This window comes from Bos indicus, chromosome 29 (genome assembly GCF_029378745.1).
Source record: "Bos indicus isolate NIAB-ARS_2022 breed Sahiwal x Tharparkar chromosome 29, NIAB-ARS_B.indTharparkar_mat_pri_1.0, whole genome shotgun sequence".
NCBI lineage: Eukaryota > Metazoa > Chordata > Mammalia > Artiodactyla > Bovidae > Bos > Bos indicus.
The window spans coordinates 1,089,997-1,117,716 of record NC_091788.1 but is presented as its reverse complement, the minus strand read 5'-3'; the positions used below and the strand labels follow the sequence as shown (position 1 = coordinate 1,117,716).

The following is a 27,720-nucleotide window of genomic DNA, read 5'->3' as shown; positions in this document are numbered from 1 at the left end:
CCGCGAGACTGCGAGCCGGGACGGGGTGAGGGCTGGGGCCTGCGGTGCATTGTGGGAAAGCGTCCGGTGGGGGCTTTGTTTGCAGACCTGGAGCCGCGCTCGGTCTCCTCGCGCGCTTCCCCTGCGCCGCGGTCCTGGGTGCCCTGAGGCGCTCCAACTCCCTCCTTCGGTTGTCGCCTGGTGCGGGCGCCGAGCCGACGCCGCCAGCATGTCTGGGGTGCGCGCTGTGCGGATCAGCATCGAGTCGGCCTGCGAGAAGCAGGTCCAGGAGGTGGGCCTGGACGGCACCGAGACGTACCTGCAGCCTCTGTCCATGTCTCAGAACCTGGCGCGCCTGGCTCAGCGGATCGACTTCAGCCAGGGCTCCGGCTCCGAGGAGGAGGAGGCGGCCGGCGCCGAGGGCGACGCGCAGGATTGGGCGGGCGCGGGGTCCAGCGCTGACCAGGACGACGAGGAAGGTGAGGCCGCGGGCGCGCCCGGTGAGGTGCTGTGGACATGGCCGCGTGGGGCGGCGGCGTCCGGACACTTTTGGGCACTGCTCGCCTCTCAGTCCTCGTGTCTGTGCAGGTTTCCTTGAGAGACAGCGTTGAGACGCTGTCGCTGGGGGAGTGTTTGGGTTTTCAGTTCAGTTCATTTGGTCAGTCGTGTCCCATGAACCGCAGCACGCCAGGCCTCCCTGTCCATCACCAACTCCCGGAATCCACCCAAACCCATGTCCGTCGAGTCCGTGATGCCATCCAACCATCTCATCCTCTGTCGTCCCCTTCTCCTCCTGCCCTCAATCTTTCTCAGCATCAGGGTCTTTTCAAATGAGTCAGCTCTTCGCGTGAGGTGGCCAAAGTATTGGAGTTTCAGCTTTTAACATCAGTCCTTCCAATGAACACCCAGGACTGATCTCCTTTAGGATGGACTGGTTGGATCTCCTTGCAGTCCAAGGGACTCTCAAGAGTCTTCTCCAGCACTACAGTTAAAAAGCATCAGTTCTTCAGCACTCAGCTTTCTTTATAGTCCAGCTCTCACATCCATACATGACTACTGGAAAAACCATAGCCTTGACTAGACCGACCTTTGTTGGCAAAGTAATGTGATGTCTCTGCTTTTTAATATGCTGTCTAAGTTGGTCATAACTTTCCTTCCAAGGAGTAAGCGTCTTTTAATTTCATGGCTGTAGTCACCGTCTGCAGTGATTTTGGAGGCCAGAAAAATTAAGTCAGCCATTGTTTCCACTGTTTTCCCATCTATTTGCCATGAAGTGATGGGCCCAGATGCCATGATCTTCGTTTTCTGAATGTTGAGCTTTAAGCCAACTTTTTCACTCCTCTTTCACTTTCATCAGGAGGAGCTTTAGTTCCTCTTAACTTTCTGCCATAAGGGTGGTGTCATCTGCATATCTGAGGTTATTGATATTTCTCCTGGCAATCTTGATTCCAGCTTGTGCTTCTTCCAGCCCAGCGTTTCTCTGCATATAAGTTAAATAAGCAGGGTGACAATATACAACCTTGACGTACTGCTTTTCCTATTTGGAACCAGTCTGTTGTTCCATGTCCAGTTCTAACTTTTGCTTCCTGACCTGCAAACAGGTAGCATCCCTAATGTGGCACCCTGGTTAGGAGCCCTCGAGTTCGCGTCTCTGTTCTGCCGTGTATTAGCTATGTGACTTTGAACTAATCACTGTGTTTCCATGTGCAATATGCATGATGTTACTAACTCTTACTGAGAGGAGATTATATTGACAGGAGTATGTGATAAGGCCTAGGAGGTAGGCAGAGGCCAAATCACGTAGATCCAGTCAGCCACTGTATGCGTTTGGCTTTTATTAGAAGGACAGCTGAAAGCTTTTGAAAGATTTCAAGTAGACAGATGATTTTGTTTACAGAAGATTACGCTGGATGCTATATATATAGTAAATGGATTATATAAATGGATTATAGTAAATGGGAAAATAAAACTAGTTATAGAAAAAGTATGAATGGTTTTGGATTCTTATTGTCAAAAATAAAAAAAATCTAGCAGTTCTTGATTTAGTTATGTGAACAGACTCTGTGTAAATCAGAATTTAAAGATAGCATTTCAAGCCAGCTGTATTAGGACAATTAGGGATCCATTTGGTAAATAATGCCTCAAACCTCACACAGAAATATTTCCATAAGGATTGAAATAAAGATGAAGAAAATAAGGTAAATTATTGAAAAGAAGTTATAATCATGTAGCTTTGGCTCTAGGAAAGACCTTCCCCCCCCCCCCCCCGCCCCCCGCCGTTTATTTACTTTTTTAGCTGGGCTGGATCTTAGTTGTATGTGGGATTTAGTTCCCTGACTAGGGATCAAACCCGAGCCCCCTGCATTGGAAATGCAGAGTCTTAGCTATTGGCCCATCAGGGAAATCCCAGGAGAGACCTTCTTAAGCAAGATAGGAAACAGATGCTATGAAAGAAGATAGGTGTATTAATTGCATAAAATTTAACAATAGTAATGGAAAAAGATGCCACAAAGTAAAAAGATAAATAACAGGCTGGGGAAAGTATATACAACACATATGACACACAAACGGTTAATATCCCTGACATTCAGCGTCCCTTCAAACTGAAAGGAAGACAGTTCATTGAAAAAATAGGCCAAAACTGGCATTGTTGGAACCAGTCTATGTGCCCATCACACAGAAATGGTTAAATTCACTGTACATTGTTCAATTATTATTATTATTTTTGGCCACATTGCACAGCTTGCAGGGATCTTAGTTCCCCTGCTGCTGCTGCTGCTAAGTTACTTCAGTCGTGTCCAACTCTGCGACCCCATAGATGGCAGCCCACGAGGCTCCCCCATCCCTGGGATTTTCCAGGCAAGAACACTGGAATCGGTTGCCATTTCCTTCTTCAAGGCATGAAAGTGAAAAGTGAAAGTGAAGTCGCTCAGTTGTGTCTGACTTTTCGCGACCGCATGGACTGTAGCCTACCAGGCTCCTCTGTGCATGGGATTTTCCAGGCAAGACTACTGGAGTGGGGTCCATTGCCTTCTAGTTCCCCTACCAGGGATCAAAGCCAGGCCCCCTGCAGAGGAACAGCAGAGTCCTAACCACTGGACTGCCAGAGAATTCTTGAATTTACTGTATATCTATGCTTCAGACATGACTGAGTGACTGAGAACACAGTGCATGCTCCAGAATATTTTACAGTGTTAAAAGAATGAAGTAGCTCTATATTCTGATGTGAAGGTGTCTTTAGGACATATTGAGAGGCAGGGGAAGCAAGTAATGGAAAATTGGGAGTATATGTATATAACTACATAAAAAAAATTTGGATGGGGATACCCCAACAGTTATTAGTGATTGCCTCTCAGGACGAGAGAGAATTAGGGGTGGGGAATAAAGGAAAACTTTCACTTTTTACTCTGTATTTCTGTTGTTTGAACTCTCTATGGTGAGAATCTATACATGAAATTTAATTCCTAAAAGTGATTAAGAGGTTGGAAGATAATAGTGTTTACTATCAGAATGCTGCCGTTATAGGTCATTTGTAGTTTTGTACTTTTCTATGTATTGAAAATTCAACAATTCTTCAGGTTTTAAAAGCTGGAAGAAAAAAAAGATTATTAAAAAGGCTTGCTTAGATTTTAAAAGATTTGAATGCCTACTACTATTAGATTTAACTTAGGAAATTAGAATTAGTTTTGCCATTGTAGGAATGCCAACTTAAATGTTAACAAAGATTATAGAAAGGGTGGAGTGAATGGGATAAAAGAGGGAACAATTTGAAATAGAATTCATTATTTCTTCTTTTAGTACTTTTTTTCTTGTTTTTTTAGTACTTTTGAATCTCTAAGTGAGTTTTCTATAACTAATATCTGGGTATTTTTTTCTTTCACTTTTTAGGATTGGTGAAATTTCAACCCTCCCTTTGGCCTTGGGATTCAGTGAGGAACAATTTGAGAAGTGCCCTGACAGAGATGTGTGTTCTCTATGATGTTCTTAGTATTGTTAGGGATAAAAAATTTATGACTCTTGATCCTGTCTCTCAGGATGCACTTCCTCCAAAACAGGTATTTGTGGGCTTTGATTGAATAATGGTGCCATTTTATTAAGTCTGAATACCATCTTTTAGGCTGTGTGTCTATTGTTTCCTTTTCCTTAGATGCAAAATTAAGTCCATATGAACTTTTAAAGACTGTCTTAAGCTCTCCAAAAACTCAAAATTAGGTTCTGTAATGTGATAAAAAATTGTGACATTTTTTATGAACCTTTATTATTTTGATTCTTATGCAGCCAGAAAACTTCTACTAAACTTGGCTTTTTGGAATTGATAGTGCATGGATTGATAGTGACTATGGATATTTATGTATGTATATATAATACATAGGTTTTGATTTCTCATCAGTTTCCCAGTTACAGACTTTTCTCTGAAGTATAAATGAGTGCCTTGAAAGGGTGTTCTTGTGGGTGATGTGGAGAGTGCCGTACATAAAGAGAGGAATGGCAGTGCAGAGAGGGGAACCTAACCTAGGCTGGGCCAGGTTTATGCAGTGTTAAGTTCTGATGGTGTAGTGTTTTAGTTTAGCATAAGTCTCTTATCAAGTGACCAAAGAAGTGGGTTAAGGTTATTATTCTTTTAAACATTATGTGCTTTTCTCCCTTCTCCTTGCTTTTCTTTTTTAATTTTCCCTTGAGTAGGTATTTTATTTTTGAGGAAATGTATCATTTTAAAAAAGCATTTAAAAATAATACAGCCCTACACTTCTGGATTGTTTCTGATAGAATCCTCAGACGTTGCAGTTAATATCTAAAAAGAAGTCACTTGCTGGAGCAGCACAGATCCTACTGAAGGGGGCAGAGAGACTGACAAAATCAGTCACTGAAAACCAGGAAAACAAGCTACAAAGAGACTTCAACTCTGAGCTTTTGAGATTGAGGCAACACTGGAAGCTTAGAAAAGTTGGAGATAAAATTCTTGGAGATCTGAGCTACAGAAGTGCAGGTATAGATAACTGTTAAAAACTCTGCTTTTTAACAATAGTTTGTTAAAAACTATAAATGTTGATTCTTTTATAGTAATACTCTCAATTACATGTTATATTTTGAAGTTTTAATTTCTGTACACATAAGCCTGAAAAAACTCAAATTATTCTCATCATAGCCTTATATGTGTGTGTAGGTTCAGTCGTGTCTCTTTGCAACCCCAAGGACTGTATAGCCCATCAGGCTCTTCTGTCCATGAAATTTTCCAGGGAAAAATATTGGAATGGGTTGCCATTTCTTACTCCAGGGGATCTTCCTGACCCAGGGATTGAATCTTCATTTCCTGCGTCTCCTGCATTGGCAGACAGGTTCTTTACCACTGGTGCCACCTGGGAAGTCAGCCATATATAAAGACATATAGTTAATTTGAAAAAATTTTAGGTTCAGTTAACAGAAAGTTCAGAGATAGAGTTTATGTGCTAACACACCCTGAACCATAATTGACGTTTTAGTCAGAAATAGGAGGCGGGACTGGACTCCTCAGCTGGGGAGTTTGATCAGTACCTTAAACACTGAGCATAAAAGAAAAAAAGAAACATTTCTTTTCTTTCTTATTCTGTTTTTCTTCCTTAAGTCTGGTAAGCTGTTTTTAACTCCTGGGTAAGAAAGCAGTGGCACCCCACTCCAGTACTCTTGCCTGGAAAATCCCATGGACGGAGGAGCCTGGTAGGCTGCAGTCCATGGGGTTGCAAAGAGTCAGACACGACTGAGCGACTTCACTCTCACTTTTCACTTTCATGCATTGGAGGAGGAAATGGCAACCCACTCCAGTGTTCTTGCCTGGAGAATCCCAGGGACGGGGGATCCTGGTGGGCTGCCGTCTATGGGGTCGCACAGAGTCGGACACGACTGAAGCGGCTTAGCAGCAGTGGCAGCAAAGAGATATAATGGTGAAAACACTTCACCTTTTTTTCCATTCAGCCAGGGCTGCAACCCTAACTTAAGGAATATATTTTGTTGGAGTATATAACAAAGCTGGATGTCTTGACTTCACATCTTCTGGTATAAATTCTTTGTTGTTGAACTATAATATGTAATAGCAGGTTTCTCAAAGCAATTGTGGCAATGTCTTTAAGCTGCTGAAGTGTATTCAGAGGAGCTGTACGGTAAAAGTTTGTAAGATTCACAGCTCAATGGGGTAAAAGCTCTTGAGTGTCAAGGGATTAAAAAAAGCAAGGAGCACTGGCTGTAATCACTGAGATAACAGTAGTGGAGTGATATTTGAAAAGGATTCATTTTCCAGAGCAAGCCATGAGTATCTTCAAATTAAAGGAATATAATTTGAAGTGGTTAACTCAAGGACCTGTATGCCTTAGTATTGATGTGAATTGGGACATTTTGAGTTCTAATGGTAAAGTTCCATCAGAAGATGAATTAAGATGACAAAGACATTTTTACATTTTAATAGATGTTTATAGAAGCAGTACTTTTCTGGCTCTGGACATTGTAAGCTCTTCTCAACAAATAATTATGCATAAGAACTTTACCTGAAACGGTTACTTGTGTTGTAAGAGGATTTGATTAAATTCTGTTTTTAATTGCAAGAAAATCTTGAGCATCTTTTTGTATTATAATATAGCAGTTACATTTATCTACACCTTCCTTAGGTAATTCAGCAGCCCAGGGCAGCTATCTCAATCTTATGCACTACATACAAAGACATCACATAAAGTCTAGGAGTTGGTTGACAAAAAGTGGTGTATATGCTATCTTTTTGTCCTTCTCTTGTTGAATTCAGAACCCTTCAGTCGCAACCTTATTACAGAGGCTGAGCTCCAGAAGTGTTTAGTCTCCAAGGTTTAAATCTGTGTAAGTAGATTATATTACTTATATTACTGTGAATATATATATGTATATATAGTCTAGAATTATAATCATTTTATCAAAACTCCATTGGAATAAAACAGTTTGGATAGCCTGTGGAGTTCTTATAATGATACCATTAGACTAAGACATGTTATTTTTTTTTTTAAGGTAAATAGCTGTTTTCTCCTGCTTCCTCTCTTCTTTTTGCTTACCATGCCTCTTCCTCCCCACACCCCTGAAACACACATTTTTGGTGGGAACTTAATGTATACTTCACTGATATGTAGGTGAGATATTATTATATACTCAGTAATTTCTGTTGAATAAACATGTTAACTGTTTTGATTTTCCTGTTTTTAATATCCCATTAGGGTCTCTGTTTCCCCATCATGGTACATTTGAAGTAATAAAGAATACAGATATTGATCTAGACAAGAAGATACCTGAAGATTACTGTCCCCTTGATGTCCAGATTCCTAGTGATTTAGAAGGGTCTGCATATATCAGGGTATTTGTCTAAGTATTTTTCAAGTAATTTCCTATTAATAGCCCAGAAGCTAATTAGCTAACATATTTTTGTGTTATTATTTTCACATAGGTTTCAATTCAAAAACAGGCTCCAGACATAGGTGACCTTGGCACAGTTAACCTCTTCAAACGACCTTTGCCTAAATCCAAACCAGGTATAGTTCTGTTCTCTAACTTCTGGTCTTGTCTGCCCTGACTAAAAGTAAATATAGTTAGGAAAAATAGGTACTTTAAATAAGAGCAATTGGAAATATGACTTTATAATTTGTTAATCAATTATTAGTGAATAGCTGTGCAGTCCTTTTGTTTTTTCGCCACACCATGCACCTTGTAAAATTTTAGTTCTCTGACCAGGAATTGAACACAGGCCCTCAGTAGTGAGAGTGCAGAATCCTCATGACAGGATCACGAAGGAATTCCTGTGCAGTCTTTTTTGAAAGGTTGAACTTATTTACCATTTTTCTCTGTGTAGAAGAAGTAAAAAATTCTATATTTTGGAAAGGGTATGCTGTAATACATAGTTTTCTGAACTTTTGTTGTGCGTATTTAGATCATCATTTAAGCTAGTTAATGCCTAAGATAGTTAGGTAATTAAGGGACTTCCCTGCTGGTTCAGTGGTTGGGAGTAGGGGGTACACAGATTTGATCCCTGGTCAGGGAACTAGGATCCCACGTGCTGTAGGGTAGCTAGGCCCAAGACCTGCAATGAAGACCTACTTCAACACAAATCTTAAAAAAGTAATAACAATTGGGTAATGACTATGTACTCATGTTCCCTGTTTTTCAGGTTCCCCACATTGGCAGACAAAATTAGAAGCAGCACAAAATGTTCTCTTATGTAAAGAAATTTTTGCACAGCTCTCCCGGGAAGCTGTTCAAATTAAATCACAGATCCCTCACATTGTGGTGAAAAATCAGATTATCTCTCAGCCCTTCCCAAGTAAGTGCAGCCTACCCTTTTGAGTGATAATTAAAACTTTGTGATTTGGGGGCCAGGACAAAGAGGGTAGCAATTTGGGTATGTTGAAGGAATAGTAACAGCAGAGAAGTAGTGTGCAGCCCCAAATAACAGCCATAACAGCCAGCAAAGTGTGCAGCCCAGTCTGCACTGCTGACTGTTCTGTGTAGTGGTGTCACTCCTGGCTTTAAACAATATCTGTTAAAGTTTGCCCTAGCAAACCTGTTATTAGGTAGCAGTTGCTTTGAGGTGTCTATGCCAACACTATTTGTAGAAGATTTCCTAAGGTCCTCATATTATCTAGATGAGATGTCAATTAGAAAATGCTTAATTTTAAAATATTTTTAAATTTTGTATTGAGGTATAGTTGATGTATAAGTTTCAGGTGTACAACATAGCAATTTACAATCTTTGAATATTGTATTCCATTTATAGTTATAGAATATAGATCCTTGTAACTTATTTTATACATAGTTTTTACTTTTTTAAAAAAAGTTTTAAAAATAACATTCATTTCTTAAAAGTTAAGATGTGCATAATAGGAAACAAACAAAAAAAAACACAAGAAGCAAAAAACTCATTCGTAATCACAAGTAGTTTTACCGTTTGATGTATTCTTCAAGGTCTTTTGTGTATTCTTGATCCTCTGCCCCTATGTTACCCCTCCCTGCTTCCCTCTTCCCACTAGTAACCAGTAGTTTGTTCTCTGTGTGTCGGTTTCTTTTTTGTTATATTCACTAGTTTGTTTTATTTTTTAGAATCCATTTGTAAGTGATACCGTGCAACATTTGTCTTTCTCTAATTTCATTTAGCGTAATACTCTCTAAGTCTATCCATGTTGTTGCATATGACAAAATGTCATTTTTTATGACTGAGTAGTACTCCACTGTATTTATATATACCACATCTTTTTTATCCACTCATCTGTTGCTTCCATACCTTGGCAATTGTGTATAATCCTTCTATGAACATTGGGGTGCATGTATCTTTGTCAGTTAGTGTTTCTATTTAGAAGATGCTTAATTAAATATCCATAATATCCTAAATTTATGGAAATTGGATTTAAAATATTTTTCAGAAACAGATTTAACAAGAGATCAATTTTTAATTAACTCCACTTGTTTTTTTACATAAATTCTGAGTATCTTCTTAGATCTTGTTAAGAGAATGGGTTTCTGGAGTGAAAAATTTCATCCTGATTCTCATGGGAACAGGGAAGGTCTTCTAGTCAGTAATACCAGATATTAACTCTGTTTTATTTTTTAATTTAAAATCTAGAAGTAACAAATTACAGTTTCTGTTCACCTGTCTTTAGCCATAGCTGAAGGTCAGCAGCCACATTATAAGTCAGTAGAAATTGAATACATGGTAGTTTATCGTATTCATGGTTAGTCATTTTGGTGTAAAAATGTTAATCACAAAAGCCTCCTCTTTAAGTTCAGAATGTATCTTTTGAAAATGGGCTGTGATAATACTTTATGAAAATAGTTTGTGCTTTTCCATATTATAGGTTATTTATGTCTATCCTACTTATTTTTATAAATAGGCTTGCAGTTATCTATTTCTTTGTGCCATTCTTCAAATGATAAGAAATCCCCAAAATCTGCTACTGAGAAGCAAAGTCCAGAGGACCATCTTTATGTTCTAGAGCATAATTTGCATCTACTGATTAGAGAGGTAATGAAGTAAATGTTTTCTTTGCATTGTGCTAAGTGTACGTACAGCAGTGAAAGTACACAACCTTCTCACTGCTGAGTCCTCGTTATTCATAAAGCAATGACATTCACTAGTTGTGCTGTGAAAGATCTTGTTATGGGCTCAGGGAACACAGAGAATATGAATATGGTCTCTGTGGCCAAGCATAGCTTCTATTCTACCACAGGTTTTACAGAGAGGTGTAAGAAATGCATGCTAAAGGTTGATTCTGATTGGGTAATCGGAAAATGTCTTGCCAGTGCCTATGAACAGGATTACTTGAATTATTTCAGGATACATTCTACTTACAGGTTATTTAGAACTGTCCTGAGAATCTTCTAATAAGAATATATATTCCATCCGCCCATGCCTCACCCCAAGATCTGGTCTAGTTAGTTGTGATGGTGCAAGGATCAGTACTTTTTTTATATTCCTAAGGTGGTTCTGTTGTACCTAGGTTTTACAACCTCTAATCCAGGATATAGTAGAATAACTATTTACTGATTGCATGTGTTCTGTCAATGGGACTTACTGAAGAATATTTATTTTTGTTTTTTATAAAAGTTTTAACATAAAAACTAACGACAGCTGGAGAGAGACCCTTTTCTTTAGCAACACATTTAGCATAGCCTAATAGATGTTGGGAGAAGGCAATGGCAGCCCACTCCAGTACTCTTGCCTGGAAAATCCCATGGGCGGAGGAGCCTGGTAGGCTGCAGTCCATGGGGTCGCTAAGAGTTGGACACGACTGAGTGACTTCACTTTCACTTTTCACTGTCATGCATTGGAGAAGGCAATGGCAACCCACTCCAGTGTTCTTGCCAGGAGAATCCCAGGGATGGGGGAGCCTGGTAGGCTGCCGTCTATGGCGTCGCACAGAGTCGGACACGACTGAAGTGACTTAGCAGCAGTAGATGTTAACATGTTATCTGTGTGCCTAGACTACCTTTATATGTGCTTCCGATACATTGCTTTCGTGTTTCTAAACTTTGAGCCATGATTTGATCGAACACTGTGTAGTTAATATGTGGGTATTGGCTGTTGAAAATGGCTGTTTTTGTTACAGTTTCATAAACAGACCTTGAGTTCCATTATGATGCCACATCCAGCAAGTGCACCTTTCGGCCACAAGAGAATGCGACTTTCTGGTCCTCAAGCTTTTGATAAAAATGAAATTAATTCAATACAGTCAAGTGAAGGGCTTCTGGAAAAAATAATTAAACAAGCAAAGCATATATTTCTGAGGAGTAGGTAAGGACAAAGTTACTATCTTTCTTTGAAACTGCAGTCCTTTTTTCTTTATGTTACCTTATGTACATTATTTTTGGCATACTTTAATCTTTTTTCCCAGGGAGAGGGAGGTGACTGCAGTATAAGTTTATGGTTGTCGATGGCCCTGTCAAGTTTGGGGAAGCCTTAGATCTATTGCCCATGTAACTTTTTTGTTTCCAACACTTGGCATTAAAGTTTTGAAAGACAGCTGAGTAGGAACGTGCCTTGGAACACCAAACTTTCTATGATAACCCGTCCATGAGCTACTTTTCCTGAACTGGTTGAAACCTTTTTTGAAGCTTTCCATATATTTTTCGGTTGTCCCGCATTTTAGGATTTTGGAAGGCACTCTCCTATATGTTGACTTATTTGATGCTTAGTTGTGGGTCAGGTCGTGTTAGCACATTTTTTACGATGGTAAAACTGGGATTCAGAGAAGTTGTTCCACTTGCTCAAGGTTATACAACTAAAAGGTTAGCAAAGTCAGGATTTAGGCCTAACTTCAAAGCTCATTTTTGTTCTTTTTTAAAAATTTTATTTATTTTAATTGGAGGCTAATTACTTTACAACATTGTAGTGGTTTTGCCATACATTGACATGAATCAGCCATGGGTGTACATGTGTCCCCCATCCTGAACCCCCCTCCCGCCTCCCTCCCCATCCTAACCCTCAGGGTTGTTCCCAGTGCACTGGCTTTGAGTGCCCTGTTTCATGCATCTCAATTGGACTGGTGATCTGTCTCACATACGGTAATAATACATGTTTCAGTGCTATTCTCTCAAATCATCCCACCCTCACTTTCTGCCACAGAGTCCAAAAGACTGATCTATACATCTGTGTCTCTTTTGCTGTCTTGCATATAGGGTCATCATTACCATCTTTCTAAATTACATATATATGCATTAATGTACTGTTTTGGTCTTCTTCTTTCTGACTGACTTCACTCTGTATAATAGGCTCCAGTTTCATCCACATCATTAGACCTGATTCAAATACATTCTTTTTAATAGCTGACTAATATTCCATTGTGTATGTGTACCACAACTTTCTTATCCATTCATCTGCTGATGGACATCTAGGTTGCTTCCATGTCCTGGCTATTATAAACAATGCTGCGATGAACATTGGGGTACATGTGTCGCTTTCAATTCTGGTTTCCTCTGTGTGTACACCCAGCAGTGGAATTGTTGGGTCGTATGGCAGTTCTATTTCCAGTTTTTTAAGGAATCTCCACACTGTTCTCCATAGTGGCTGTACTAGTTTGCATTCCCACCAACAGTGTAAGAGGGTTCCCTTTTCTCCACATCCTCTCCAGTATTTATTGTTTGTACACTTTTGGATAGCAGCCATTCTGACTGACTTGAAATGGTACCTCATTGTGGTTTTGATTTGCATTTCTCTGATGATGAGTGATGTTGAGCATCTTTTCATGTGTTTGTTAGCCATCTGTATGTCATCTTTGGAGAAATATCTGTTTAGTTCTTTGGCCCAATTTTTGATTGGGTCATTTATTTTTCTAGTATTGAGCTGCATGATCAGCTTGTATATTTTTGACATTAATTCTCTGTCAGTTGCTTCATTTGCTATTATTTTCTCCCACTCTGAAGGCTGTCTTTTCACCTTGCTTAGAGTTTCCTTTGTTGTGCAAAAGGTTTTAAGTCTAATTAGGTCCCATTTGTTTATTTTTGCTTTTATTCCCATTACTCTGGGAGGTGGGTCATAGAGGATCCTGCTGTGATTTATGTCAGAGTGTTTTGCCTATGTTTTCCTCTAAGAGTTTTATAGTTTACATTTAGATCTTTAATCCATTTTGAGTTTAATTTTGTGTATAGTGTTAGAAAGTGTTCTAGTTTCATTCTTTTACAAATGGTTAACCAGTTTTCCCAGCACCACTTGTTAAAGAGATTGTCTTTTCTCCATTGTATATTCTTGCCTTCTTTCTCAAAGATAAGGTATCCATAGGTGTGTGGATTTATCTCTGGGCTTTCTATTTCGTTCCATTGATCTATAGTTCTGTCTTTGTGCCAGTACCATACTGTCTTGATAACTATAGCTTTATAGTATAGTCTGAAGTCAGGCAGGTTGATTCCTCCAGTTCCATTCTTCTTTCTCAAGATTGCTTTGATTATTTGAGGTTTTTTGTATTTCCATACAAATGTTGAAATTCTTTGTTCTAGTTCTGTGAAAAATACCATTGGTAGCTTGATAGGGATTGCATTGAATCTGTAGATTGCTTTGGGTAGTATACTCATTTACATTGATTCTTCTGATCCATGAACTTGGTATATTTCTCCATCTATTTGTGTCATCTTTTATTTTCTTTCATCAGTATTTTATAGTTTTCTGTATATAGGTCTTTTGTTTCTTTAAGTAGATTTAGTCCTAAGTATTTTATTCTTTTTGTTGCAATGGTGAATGGAATTGTTTCTTTAATTTCTCTGTTTTTCATTGTTAGTGTATAGGAATGCAGGGGATTTCTGTGTATTAATTTTATATCCTGCAGCTTTACTATATTCATTGATTAGCTCTAGTAATTTTCTGGTGGAGTCTTTAGGGTTTTCTATGTGGAGAATCATGTCATCTGCAAACAGTGAGAGTTTTACTTCTTCTTTTCCAATCTGGATTCCTTTTATTTCTTTTTTTCTCTGATTGTTGTGGCTAAAACTTCCAAAACTATGTTGAATAGTAGTGGTGAGAGTGGGCACCCTTGTCTTGTTCCTGACTTTAGGGAAAATGCTTTCAGTTTTTCACCATTGAGGATAATGTTTGCTGTGGGTTTATTATATATGGCATTTAATATGTTGAAGTATGTCCTTTTATGCCTGCTTTTGGAGGGTTTTTATCATAAATGGATGTTGAATTTTGTCAGAGGCTTTCTCTGCACCTTTGAGATAATCATGTAGTTTTTATCTTTCAATTTGTTAATGTCAAGTATGTTGATTGATTTGTGAATATGTTGATTGATTTGTGAATACTGAAGAATCTTTGCATCCCTGGGATAAAGCCCACTTGATCATGATGTATGATCTTTTTAGTATGTTGTTGGATTCTGTTTGCTAGAATTTTGTTAAGGATTTTTGCATCTGTGTTCATCAGTGATATTGGCCTGTAGTTTTCTGTTTTTGTGGCATCTTTGTCTGGCTTTGGTATTAGGGTGATGGTAGCCTCGTAGAATGAGTTTGGCAGTTTACCTTCCTCTGCAATTTTCTGGAAGAGTTTGAGTAGGATAGGTGTTAGCTCTTCTCTAAATTTTTGGTAGAATTCAGCTGTGAAGCCATCTGGTCCTGGGCTTTTGTTTGTTGGAAGATGTTTGAGTACAGTTTCTATTTCTGTGCTTGTGATAGGTCTGTTAAGATTTTCTATTTCTTCCTGGTTCAGTTTTGGAAAGTTATACTTTTCTAAGAATTTGTCCATTTCTTCCAAGTTGTCCATTTTATTGTCATATAGTTGCTGATAGTAGTTTCTTATGATCCTTTGTATATCTGTGTTGTCTGTTGTGATTTCTCCATTTTCATTTCAAATTTGGTTGATTTGATTCTTGTTGCTTTTTTGTTTGATGAGTCTGGCTAATAGTTTGTCTATTTTATCTTCTCAAAAAACCAGCTTTTAGTTTTGTTGATTTTTGCTGTAATCTCCTTTATTTCTTTTTCTTTTATTTCTGCCCTGATTTTTATGATTTCTTTCCTTCTACTAACCCTGGGGTTCTTCATTTCTTCTTCTTCAAGTTGCTTTAGGTGTGAAGTTAGGTTATTTATTTTTCTCTTGTTTCTTGAGGTAAGCTTGTGTTGCTATGAACCTCCTCAGAGCACTGCTTTTACTGAATCCCATAAGTTTTGGTTTGTCGTGTTTTCATTTGTTTCTATGCATATTTTGATTTCTTCTGTGATTTGTTGTTTATTCAGCAGCGTGTTGTTCAGCCTCCATATGTTGGGGTTTTTAATAGTTTTTCTTCTGTAATTGACATCTGATCTTCCTGCATTGTGGTCAGAAAATATGCTTGGAATGATTTCAGTTTTTTTGAATTTACCAAGGCTGGATTTATGGCCAGGATGTGATCTAACCTGGAGAATGTTCGTGTGCCTTGAGAAAAAGGTGAAATTCATTGTTTTGAGGTGAAATGTCCTATAGATATCAATTATGTCTAACTGTATCCATTGTATCATTTAAAGTTTGTATTTCCTTGCTAATTTTCTGTTTGGTTGATCTATCCATAGGTGTGAGTGGGGTATTAGAATCTCCCACTATTATTGTTAATTTCCCCTTTCATACTTGTTAACATTTGCCTTACCTATTCTGGTGCTCCTATGTTGGGTGCATATATATTTATAATTGTTTTAAACCTTTTCTTGGATTGATCCTTTGATCACTATGTACTGTTCTTCTTTGTCTCTTTTCACGGCCTTTATTTCAAAGTCTATTTTATCTGATATGGATATTGCTACTGCTTTCTTTTGGTCTCCATTTGCGTGAAATATCTTTTTCCAGTCCTTCACTTTCATTCTGTATGTGTCCCTTTGTTAGAGGTGGGTCTCTTGTAGACAGCATTATGGGGGTCTTGTTTTTGTATCCATTCAGCCAGTCTTTGTCTTTTGGTTGGGATGTTCAACCCATTTACATTTAAGGTAAGTATTGAAAAGTGTGATCCTGCTGTCATTTACTTTGTTGTTTTGGGTTTGAGTTTATACACCTTTTCTGTGTTTCCTGTCTAGAGAAGATCCTTTAGCATTTGTTAAAGAGCTGGTTTGGTGGTGTTGAATTCTCTCAGCTTTTGCTTGTCTGTAAAGCTTTTGATTTCTCCTTCATATTTGAATGAGATCCTGGCTGGGTATAGTAATCTGGGTTGTAGGTTTTTCTGTTTCATCACTTTAAGTATGTCCTGCTAGTCCCTTCTGGCCTGAAGAGTTTCTATTGAAAGATGAGTTGTTACCCTTATGGAGATCTCCTTGTGTATTACTTGTTGGTTTTATCTTACTGCTTTTAGTATTTGTTCTTTGTGTTTGATCTTCGTTAATATGATTAATATGTGTCTTGCGGTGTTTCGCCTTGGGTTCATCCTGTTTGGGACTCTCTGGGTTTCTTGGACTTGGGTGGCTATTTCCTGCCCAATTTTAGGTAAGTTTTCAACTATTATGTCCTCAAGTATTTTCTCATAGCCTTTCTTTTGTCTTCTTGTTTTGGGACTCCTATGATTCGAATGTTGGGGCATTTAACATTGTCCCAGAGGTCTCTGAGCTTGTCCTCATTTCTTTTAATTCTTTTTTCCTTTTTTCCTCTCTGCTTCATTTTATTTCCACCATTCTATCTTCCATCTTACTTGTACTATCTTCTGCCTTAGTTATTCTACTGTTGGTTACCTCCAGATTGCTTTTGATCTCAGTTATTGTGTTATTCATTATTGACTGACTCTTTTTTATTTCTTCTAGGTCCTTGTTAAACATTCCCTGCATCTTCTCAATCCTTGCCTCTAGTCTGTTTATCTGTAACTCCATTTTGTTTTCAAGATTTTGGATCATCTTTACTATCATTATTCTGAATTCTTTTTCAGGTAGACTCCTATCTCCTCCTCTGGTTTGGTTTGGTGTGCATTTATCATGTTCCTTTACCTGCTGAATATTTCTCTCCCTTTTCATTTTGTTTAGATTGCTGTGTTTGGGGTACCCTTTCTGGAAGTTTGTGGTTCCTCTTTATTGTGGAGGTTCCTCCCTGTGGGTGGGGTTGGACAAGTGGCTTGTCAAGGTTTCCTGGTTAGGGAAGCTTGCATCTGTGTTCTCGTGGGTGGAGCTGGATCTCTTCTCTCTGAAGTGCAATGAAGTGTCCAGTAGTGAGTTTTAGGGCATCGATGGGTTTGGCATGGCTTTGGGCAGCCTGTCTTTTAATGCTCAGGATTGTGTTCCTGCTTTGCTGGAGAATTAGCTTGGTGTGTCTTGCTCTGGTATTTGTTGGCTCTTGGGTGGAGCTTGGTTTCCGTGTCAGTATGGATGCTTTTGGAGGAGCTCTAGTCTATTAATATTCCCTGGGATCAGGAGTTCTCAAGTTTTGGATTTAAGCCTCCTGCCTCTGGCTTTCAGTCTTATTCTTACAGTAGCCTCAAGACTTATCCATCCATACAGTGCAGATGATAAAACATCTCGGTTAATGGTGAAAAAATTCTCCACAGTGAGGGACACCCAGAGAGGTTCACAGAATTACATGGAGAAGAGAAGAGGGAGGAGGGAGATAGAGGTGACCAGGAAGAGAAGAGGGGGAATCAAAAGGGGAGAGAGCAGTCTAGCCAGTAATCAATTCCCTATGTGTTCTCCACAGTCTGGAACACTCAGAGAAGTTCACGGAGTTACATGGAGAAGAGAGGGGGGAAGGAGGAGATAGAGGTGACCAGGAGAAAAGGGAGAATCAAAAGGAGAGAGAGTAATCAAGCTAGTAATCACATCCGTAAGTGAAAATGGATACTGGAGATTAGATTCTTAAAGGTAAAAAATTGATAACAAATACCAGAAAGCCAAGATTAAAAATCTAGAGTAGAGAATAGAGTCTCAAAAATACAATATTAAAAATAGAAAACAAAATCAATCACAAAAATTATAAAAAATATATGTATGAAATTTGCTTTAAAAATAGGGTCTTTTTTTTTGCAAGGTAATAATAGGTTATAAAAATGAAAATTAAAGGAGCAATAAAGAACTTAAAAATTTTTAAAGGGATAATAGTAAAAATATATCTAGGAATTTCTCTGGAGCTGTTGCGGGCAGTGTGGGGTCAGTTCAGTTTCAGATAGTTCCTTGTACAGAGGCCCCCTCCAGTTCTCAGTTAACTACAGGGTTTTAATCAGTTGCACCTGTCAGTTCCAGAGCCGTTCCCTCTTGTTTGCTTCATTTGGCTTCCTCTGTTTCTAATTTCTGCCCTGAAACAAGGGAGTGAAGGTGGTCACTTATTTAGGCTCACTTGTTCAATTGTGCTGTGGGGAGGGAGGAACACTGCAAACAAATATCACTGGCGTATGTGGGGAGTGCTCGCAGTATGTGGACCACACTGAGTCTGCCCCCACTCATGGCGTTTGCTTTACGGGTCTACACTGCTCAGGCTCCAGGGTGCTCTGCAGGGCACTGTCCAAAGCGGGCCCTGCATTTTGTGCACTTCCCAGCTCTAAGCTGCTCAGATTCTTAGGTACTCCACAAGGTCACAGACTTGGCTGAGCCTGCATTTTGTGCCCTTCCCAGGTCCGAGCAGCTCCGGCAACCAGGTGCTTGGCGAGCACACTCTACCCAGGTGGGCCGTGTGTCTTAATCACCTCCCCGGTCCTGGACGCTCGGTTTCCTGGGTGTACTGTGTGTGTCCTCTGGTGAGCTAATCTCAGGCTGCAACCCTCCTGGCAGGTGTCAGCCATCCAGGACACCAGGAGGACATGGTTAGCAACTAGGAGCCCGCTCACAATTTGGTTGAGGTTGTACATTTCAAGTATAAAAGCTATTGAGTATGTTAATGTTGAAAATTTCTGATTAACCATAAAGTTAAATATTCCGTGAAATAAATGAGGGGCATGGGAAAAGTTATCTTTAGAACCATTTTGTTTCAGAATTGGGCTTCCCTGGTGGCCCAGGCAATAAAGAATCTGCCTGCCTGCAATGCAGGAGACCTGGGTTAGATTCCTGGTCGGGAAAATCCCCTGGAGAAGGGAATGGCTACCTACTCCAGTATTCTTGCCTGGAGAATTTCATGGACAGAGGATCCTGGCGGGCTATAGTCCATGCAACCATGGGGTCACAGAGAGTCAGATACAAGTGAGCAGCTAATGCATTTCAGAATAGTAGTTGTAATCTTGGAAGCAGCAAAACTTTAAAAAATGTTCCCTTTTCTCCCCTTAGGTATAGAAATAATGTTCTAAATGTATTGCCCCATCTGTGTAATTCCATACAGTTAACATTCATATATTTTTACATACATTTGACCATTGAACAACACAAGAGTTAGGGGTACCGACCCTCTGTATTGAAAATCCAGATATAAGTTATGCTTGGGCACCAAACAGGCAGTTCCTCCGTTTCCCAGATCTGCCATTCCTGGATTTAAGCAACCATGAATTGTGCAGTGTTGTAGTAATTATTTTGTGAAAAAGATTCTCTTGTAAGTGTACAGGTGCAGTTCAGACCCATTGTTCATGGGTCAACAGTATATGTGTCAGGGCATTTTTTTTTTAAGTAAATATGGTATCATAAAATTTTATATCCTACCTTCAAAGATATTTTAATAGCTATGTGATAGCCCATTGTGTAAATATTCCATGATTTCTTTTACCAATTCTCAATTGCTATATATCTTTTTATTTCCAATTTGTTGATATATATTAACACTGAGATGAAAACTCTCACATATTTATCTGCTGTAAAAATTCTTGAAGCACTGCCAGGGAAACAAATCACAGAAGAAGAAGGGAAAGTTAAAAATGGACTGAAAAAAATTAGTACTAGAGCAGGAACAGGATACAAGAGCATATAAAAATTGATATAAAAATCACCTGTCCTCAGTAGCTAGTCTCATTTCTTCCATTTCCTCATTCCTTTTCCTTCTCTAGCTGATAAAGTGCTAATATCAGATTTTAGACACTGAGGATCTTGTAGTTTGGTTGATTTACGTAATTTATGCTTTGTTTCTAGGCAGTGGCTATTCATTAGTGTGTATAAAATGTAAAGGAAAGATTATTGGCTCTGGAGTTAGACTTCCAGATTTTCTGCCCCAAATAGCTTCAAACTTTGGGCAAGTCACTAAACTTCGCTAAACTGCTTTTGTTCCTTCTGAAAAATGGAGGTAATAGTAGTAGTGTCTACTTTTGTTGTTCATAAGGTTAAAATAATTCATGAAAGCACTTATTACAGTATTTGGTACATAATCACTTAATAAATCTTATTTCTCACTTATACATATCTTTCTTGGGGTATAGGTTTTAATTGTGCAGTAAATCTTTCTAGCTTTTCTTGAAAATACTAATTCCATGACAGTAATAGTTCTCAAGTGTGGATATATCCCAAGTTATTTGTTACCAGGGATCAAATACTGATATTTATGAATAATTTATATTCTTTTTAGAGATTAGATTAGTACCCTACAAGTATGCCTTTCACTTGTGTTCTGGTAAGATTTTCTGAGTGGCAGAAAACAAATGGAGTTAAAAGGAAATCAGTGTGGCCTGAGAATGTGTTGTGATGTGAAGTTGAGAACCAGTACATCAGAGCTACATCTGACTTTTCTGTTAAATCTTTGCTTTTCAAATAGTGGTATTTTCAGAAAGTCACCATCTGTTTTCAAATAGCCATAAAACTGATAAGCAGTTTATCACCTTATTATTTTATATGGTGACTATAAAAATTTTTAACTTCTTTTCTTTAAAAGGACTGCTGCAACCATTGACAGCTTAGCAAGTCGCATTGAAGATCCTCAGATACAGGCTCATTGGTCAAATATTAATGATGTTTATGAATCTAGTGTGAAAGTCTTAATCACATCGCAAGGCTATGAACAGATATGCAAGTAAGTATTGAAAAGAAGTTGTTTAATACATTAAGTTGCTTATTATGTATTGATGTTTGCAGAGTGATTACATCAAGATTTTGGGTTTTATTTGATAGGGAAGCATAACATTCCAGTAAATTATTTGAGCTGTAGAGTGTTTTTAAAAGTAAGAGATAAGGACTTCCGTGGCAGTCCAGGGGTTAAGACTCCATGCTTCCTCGGCACGGGTTGTGGGTTCTATCCTTGGTTGGAGAACTAAGATCCCGCATGCCACATGCTGAGGCCAAAATATACAGGGAAGAAAAAAAAAATGACAGGCAAGAATGTCCAAAATAGTCTCTATTTAATAGTCTCTGGAGAAGGCAATGGCACCCCACTCCAGTACTCTTGCCTGGAAAATCCCATGGATGGGGGAGCCTGGAAGGCTGCAGTCCATGGGGTCGCTGAGGGTCGGACATGACTGAGCGACTTCACTTTCACTTTAATGCATTGGAGAAGGAAATGGCAACCCACTCCAGTGTTCTTGCCTGGAGAATCCCAGGGACGGGGGAGCCTGGTGGGCTGCCATCTGTGGGGTCACACAGAGTTGGACACGACTGAAGTGACTTAGCAGTGACTTAGCAGTCACAGAGACTATTTACATAGTCTCTATGTAAATGCCGCATGTTTGAGCTATGATCAGAAGTGAACCCCGGCACTGAGTGGAAAGCCCGCCATGCTTCCTCAGACTCTGATCCGCTTCAGTTCTTGCCTGGAGGCCATGGCCAGTCTCTGGTATTTGAAGTAAAGAGGGTCGTTTATGTTAGAGCCCATACTTTCCATAACGTTTAGCCTAAAACAACCCCTGTGTCTATTCCAGTTCATGATTGTGCCCTTAATGACTTCTGTCCCCAGCATTCCTGGAGAAGCTGTCTACTTGATGTATGTTCATAAATCACAAGTTAATACACAGATAGTAGATTGGTTGTTTTCAGTAGTGGGATGTTGGTGAAGGTGGTCAAAAGGTACAAACCTACAGCACTAAGGAAAGGAAAAGAAAAAATTGATCAACTTGGAATTGTTTGCATCTACAGCTAATATGAAAAAACTGTGGGATTATGGGCATTGAATCCAGCATATACCTTTTAAACTTCTGTGAAGAGAAGTCAGTGTCAGGACAGGAGAGAAAGTGGAAGGCAGTATAGAATGTCCTTACCTACCTTCTGTAGCTGGTAGGGTCATCTTACACTTTTTAAAATTGAAAGTAGTTCTCTTTCTTAGAACCCCCTCCCCCCCAAATTCCTGTCATTGAACATTTTATTTTAGTTGGATGCCAGAACAGTGATTTGTACGTGTGCAACCATGTCTATAGGATAAAGTCCTCCAAGTGTAATTGCTGTGTCAAAAGATAAGGACATTTAAGATTTTCATTGTTGTTACCGATTTGCTTTTCTGCTTCCTTTTTAAAAATTCTTTCTTTCTTTGGCTGTATTGGGTCTTAGTGTGGCACTTAGGGCCTTTGTGCGGCATGTAGGATCCTTCTGTGGCGGTGCTGGTGGTTTGCAAGGTTCTCTCCAGTCGTGGTGTGTGGGCTCAGTTGCCCCACAGCATGTGGGATTTTAGTTCCATGACCAAGGATTGAACCCTAGTTCCCTACATTGGAGGAAGGATTCTTAACCACTGGACCACCAGGAAAGTCCCGTGATTTGCTTTCAGAGTGATTGCCATGTGTATGCGCCCACCAATGGTGATACAACTTTCTTTTTCCTTATACCTGGGTTTAAAAAAGAAGATTCAGAAATGTGGTTAGATTTATAAGTCTTTTTCTTCTTTAAGCCTTGTAAATTTTTTTTTTCCCTTCAAAAGAAATGTATAAACTTTTATTCATCAAAATTACAGTTTTATATAGTTACCAAAATGTTTTTTATTCTTAAATATTGGCTGTAAAAGCAAAGTTAGGAAAAAAGACGTACTATCAGATGTGGAAAGCTATAATGCTGTTTTTTCCTGCATTTGTTCACCTGTATTATTTGAGGAGTTTTGTGTTTCTTGTACATGTCATATGCTAAAAATTTGTGAACTGACTTGGAAGAGATTTGTGACCTGTATATATATATTCGTTGGCTATTTTATGAGTTTGTTTGACCTAAGCTGAGTTAGTAGAGCATACATATTTTGACTTGTTAGCTGATTATTTCAGAAGAGAGTGAAAAGTTAACCGTTTTTCCTTTCTGTATGAGAATTTGACCTTTGGCTAACTCTCTCACTCTAGTTACCTCGTAACTTGATAAGGAAAGATGCCATGTGTGTTACTAGGCAACAGTGCTTATGGCAAAAATGATCCCCAGTTGGTAAATGGTTCTGGACTGGGAGAAATTACAAGGCCTTGCTGGGGGTGGCTTTGGATGTCCCAGGGTGGGGTGAGTGATATCAGTGGGCCAAGTCTCCTGTGGGGACCCTGGAATCCAGGCTTGTGAAGCTGTTGCAAGAGTGCATGGCTCCTGTGAGGACCCAGGTTTTTGGGTCAGGGCAGGCCCCACAAGCTCTCAGTGCACATCTCTTCTTATTTAACACAGGTGTGTGGCTGCTGTGTTGACAGCCTCCTGCCCTCAGGAGAAGAGGAGCAGGGGCTGTTGGCAGGGTGACAAGCTGTGCTTCCTGCCCCGCATCCTTCTGAGTAGACTGGTGATCCATGGCCTGTGGTGTCAGTAGTTTAGTGAGAGTCTGATAGTTTTCACTGAACCTGAGGAAACTCTTACCCACCATGGGTCTTGGTGTAGATTATCAAAACTGTTGTATTGTTTTTCTTTGCTCTAAAGGTTCTTGACATTTGTATAAGGTAATTTTGGACATTTCTGATTTTTAGTGTGTGTTGTCTATAAAGGTCCATTCAGCTGCAGTTGAATATTGGAGTTGAGCAGATCCGGGTCGTGCACAGAGATGGGAGGGTGATCACACTGTCTCATGAGGGCCAGGAGCTTCAGGACTTCCTTCTGTCTCAGGTAACACAGCTCCTGAGCCCGTTCCATTCTACCCGTTGAAAGAACAAAGCCGATAAGAAGTAACATTATTTTTTAAAAGCTGTTTCTTCTTGCCAACTAATTTCTAGTGCAGAGCTTTCCGGGTAGCTCAGTGGTAACGAACCCATCTGCCATTGCAGGAGACACAAAGAGATGCGGGTTTGATCCTGGATCAGGAAGATCTGCTGGAGCAGGGCATGGCAACTCTTCTTGCCTGGAGGGTCCCCATGGACAGAGGAGCTTAGAGGGCAACAGTCCAGGGGGTCACAGAGAGTCAGAAACAACTGAGTGACTAAACAGTGATCTCTAGTGCACACTTTACCACCTTTTGGCTAATTGAAAATGTTGATAAACTGTCCTAGATTTGTTTCAACTGTTAGTTTGTATTTAAGATGCATGACCAGTTCTGAGACTACCAAACTTTTTTAATTTCTCCTGTTAGCCGAGATTTACAACACCTCCAGGACCACATGAAAGTGAAGTATTAATCCAAGAAAACCAGAGAAAGGACGATCAAATACAAAACTGTAGTATCCATTCTCCATAATGATGAATGGAACATTTTATGTGAAAGCCCTAGGACAGCGTTCCTCATAGTAAGGGACAGTATGGAAAGTGTTGAGTTCTAGTACCAACTATACCACAGACTTGCTTTGTGACATTGGACAAATTTTTTGACCTTTTTTTCTTTCATCTATAAAGTAAGAACAGTATTTTTCCTACCTTCTTCATGGAGTTGTGATGATCCACTGAAATACTGAGTTATGGGATAAAGGGTCAGTTTTTGCACTGCTAATATATCTTTCACATGAAACACATATTTATATTTCACAGAAATTTTTACAAAAATACTGACCCTCTCCATAATAGAAGCAGTAATCTATTATACTGATTTGCCTCGGTGCCTTTACAGGGCATTTGTGACGTATGGCAGCTCTTGGTTGATTGTACCTAAAATAGCTTTGGATAGCTTAAGCACACATGCAGAAGTGTAATGAAAACCTTTTAAAGAACTTCCAGAATTTCTAAGAAGTCTAGAGAATAAGGCTTGAGAATGGCTCAGGATCAAAGGAGGCTGGATGTGAGAACCACGGGCAGGCGGGGCCCCTGCTGCTGCATCCCAGTACCACCACCTTCCTCACCGGTGGCAGATGCACTCTTAATTGCCCTGTGCATCAGTCAGGGTCTCTCAGGGTGGTTTCAGGGTTGTCTCTTTACTAAGGATCAGTACAAAAGCTATTAGTGTGACAGCCTCCCAGAACAAAGTAGGTTGGAGAGTGGACTTGATGGGATCAGTGGAAGATACTGAGCTACACTGCTGTTTGAACATTCCTCCAAACTCAGTGATCCAGGTGGGAGGCTCCAGCTGGCCAAGTTCAGCTTGTGGGCTGTGTTCCTGCTGCCAGTGTACAGGAAAACAAGTATCAGGCTGTTTTAGCTTCTACAGTGGAAGGTGGGATCTTGTTCCCTTGCTCCACACAGAGGAGAATTCCTGAAACATAAGATAGGGTTCCTTTGCTAGGCAGTGAAAACCCCAATGAAAGTTCACTTTACAGCCATGATGTCAAGTCACTGCCAAGTAAATACCCGTTCTGATTGTCAATGAAGTTTCCTTTTTCATTTACAGATGTCACAGCATCAGGTGCACGCAGTTCAGCAGCTAGCCAAGGTTATGGGCTGGCAGGTCCTGAGCTTCAGTAATCACGTGGGACTGGGGCCTGTAGAGAGCATTGGCAATGCCTCTGCCATAACTGTGGCCTCCCCGAACGGTGACTATGCTATCTCAGGTACTTTTTACTTCTCTGAATGTGAAGAGACCTTTGGGAGTTTGGCCTTTTCACTTAGCTTTAGTAGTTACCATACATAAGAGTAACTTACCTCTGTAGTAGGTGAGTTCCTTTATTAATTATGTTGAGTGTTTATCTCATCATAGCTATTATTCAGAGCAACAGGTTATTATGTCTTTTTATAGTAGTTATAAAAGATGTTTTGGTTGGCAATACATTTTCCTAGGAGATTATCTGAAAAATGCCATCAGCATTATTACTCCTGCAGTAATTAGGACTCACTTTCATTGCTATGGACCCAGGTTCAGTCCCTGGTCAGGGAACTAAGATCCCACATGCTGCATGATGGGGCCAAAAAATTTTTTTTAAGTTTATAAATACACTGGTGCAAATGTGCAAGAATAGTATCTGATCCTAAAGATGGTCAAGGGATAGAACAGAGAGGTGTTTTGTGAAGCACCTACCATGAATGGGGCACTTTGATAGGCGTGTATACATTTTGTCTTGTTGAAAATTTATATCGTTTCAGTGTGATCTTCTTTAATACTTGCTCTAAATATCTGAAAGAGTAGGTAGTTAGACATTCTTCCCCACAGGATCACAGCTTGTGAATCTGTAGGCTTGATCATTGCAAGACCATTATTGATAAGAATTTCTAAATACCCTTTCTTCTTGCCTGAGTTATAAAACCTCATTAAAACCTGAAGTTCATATTCAGAATAATCTTTCATCCATTCCTTCCAGTTCTGATTTTGAACGTTTGACTTTCATCACATTGTGGGTGTATATTAACCAAGTTGTTAAATGATTAGGTTATCAAGTATTTTAGGAAAAAAAAATGATGTTCTGAAAATATATAGAACATTTGATTTTCCTGAACCAACACTCATCTTTGCCACATTTTTTTTTGACTTTTTAATTTTTTTTATTTTTTTTTCAATTTTATTTAATTTTTAAACTTTACATAATTGTATTAGTTTTGCCAAATATCAAAATGAATCCGCCACAGGTATATTGCCACATTTTTGTATTACAAATGTTAATTCATAAATATTTTTACCAGCCTGGTATCTATAAGGGGCTTTCCACGTGCACAGTGGTAAAGACTCCGCCTGCCAGTGCAGGAGACTTGAGTTTGATCCCTGGGTTGGGAGGATCCCCTGGAGTAGGAAATGGCAACCCACTCCAGTATTCTTGTCTGGAAAACTATACGTGGATAGAGGAGCCTGGTTGGCTACAGTCCATGGGATTGCAGAGTCAGACACTACTGAGCACACACACAAATACACACAATATCTATAAATTAGTAAATTTTATTTTAGCATATTGAACCTGAAAAGTACTTTTAAATAAGCACTTTCGAGTTGGTAGACAAGGCTTTTTATGCTCATGGAAAGTGAAGTTGTGTGATCTTTGTTGTTTCTAGCTTGGAAAATGAATATATTGATATTTTGGTTTTGCTCCACAGTTCGTAATGGCCCTGAAAGTGGCAGCAAGATTATGGTTCAGTTTCCCCGTAACCAGTGTAAAGACCTTCCAAAAAGTGATGTTTTACAAGATAGCAAGTGGAATCATCTTCGTGGGCCATTCAAAGAAGTTCAGTGGAATAAAATGGAAGGCCGAAACTTTGTTTATAAAATGGAGCTGCTTATGTCTGCACTTAGTCCTTGTCTACTGTGATTTTTTTTTCTGGACCAGTTTCCAGATTTTTTTTCCCCAGAGAAGTTTCCAGAAACTTTCAGGAATGTTTGCAGATCAACAATAAGCACAAAGAAGAGGAATCTTCTAAAGGAATATTGTTTTTAAAAAGTAATAATTAGCAAATGTTTACTTAGCATTTTGAAACCTTTCACTTTATAAGTGACAAGTGCTTTAAAATGCAAAAGTTTATGTACAGTTATAGGGTATACCAACATGGAGAGATGTACTTTTTTTATGCAGTTGACTTGAAACATTACTACATGGATTGACATTAGCTTTTTAAAATATCCCTTTGATGTTGACATCAAATAAAGATTATGGTTAAAAATTCCAGACACTCTGAACTCTTAACCTAAATGAATTATGTCATATCATTCCATTGTTTGTTATTGCTTAAGAATATTTAAACACTCTTAAGACCCAGCTTTCATACAGAAATTCCCTCACAATGAGAGAAGCAGATCCT

At 39.2% G+C, this 27,720-nt stretch overlaps 1 protein-coding gene across 1 annotated transcript; it reads left to right on the top strand.

Annotated features, from left to right (window-relative positions):
* The first annotated feature begins 39 nt into the window (after nucleotides 1-39).
* On the top strand, nucleotides 40-27,587 carry MED17 (mediator complex subunit 17). Its single transcript, XM_019955110.2, has 12 exons — nucleotides 40-458; nucleotides 3,868-4,034; nucleotides 4,747-4,966; nucleotides 7,185-7,321; nucleotides 7,412-7,496; nucleotides 8,129-8,281; nucleotides 9,846-9,976; nucleotides 11,061-11,245; nucleotides 20,648-20,785; nucleotides 23,631-23,748; nucleotides 25,394-25,553; nucleotides 27,022-27,587. Exons 1-12 carry the CDS (start codon nucleotides 209-211, stop codon nucleotides 27,231-27,233), a joined length of 1,956 nt encoding a protein of 651 aa, XP_019810669.2. The 5' UTR covers nucleotides 40-208; the 3' UTR covers nucleotides 27,234-27,587.
* Nucleotides 27,588-27,720: the final 133 nt, after the last annotated feature.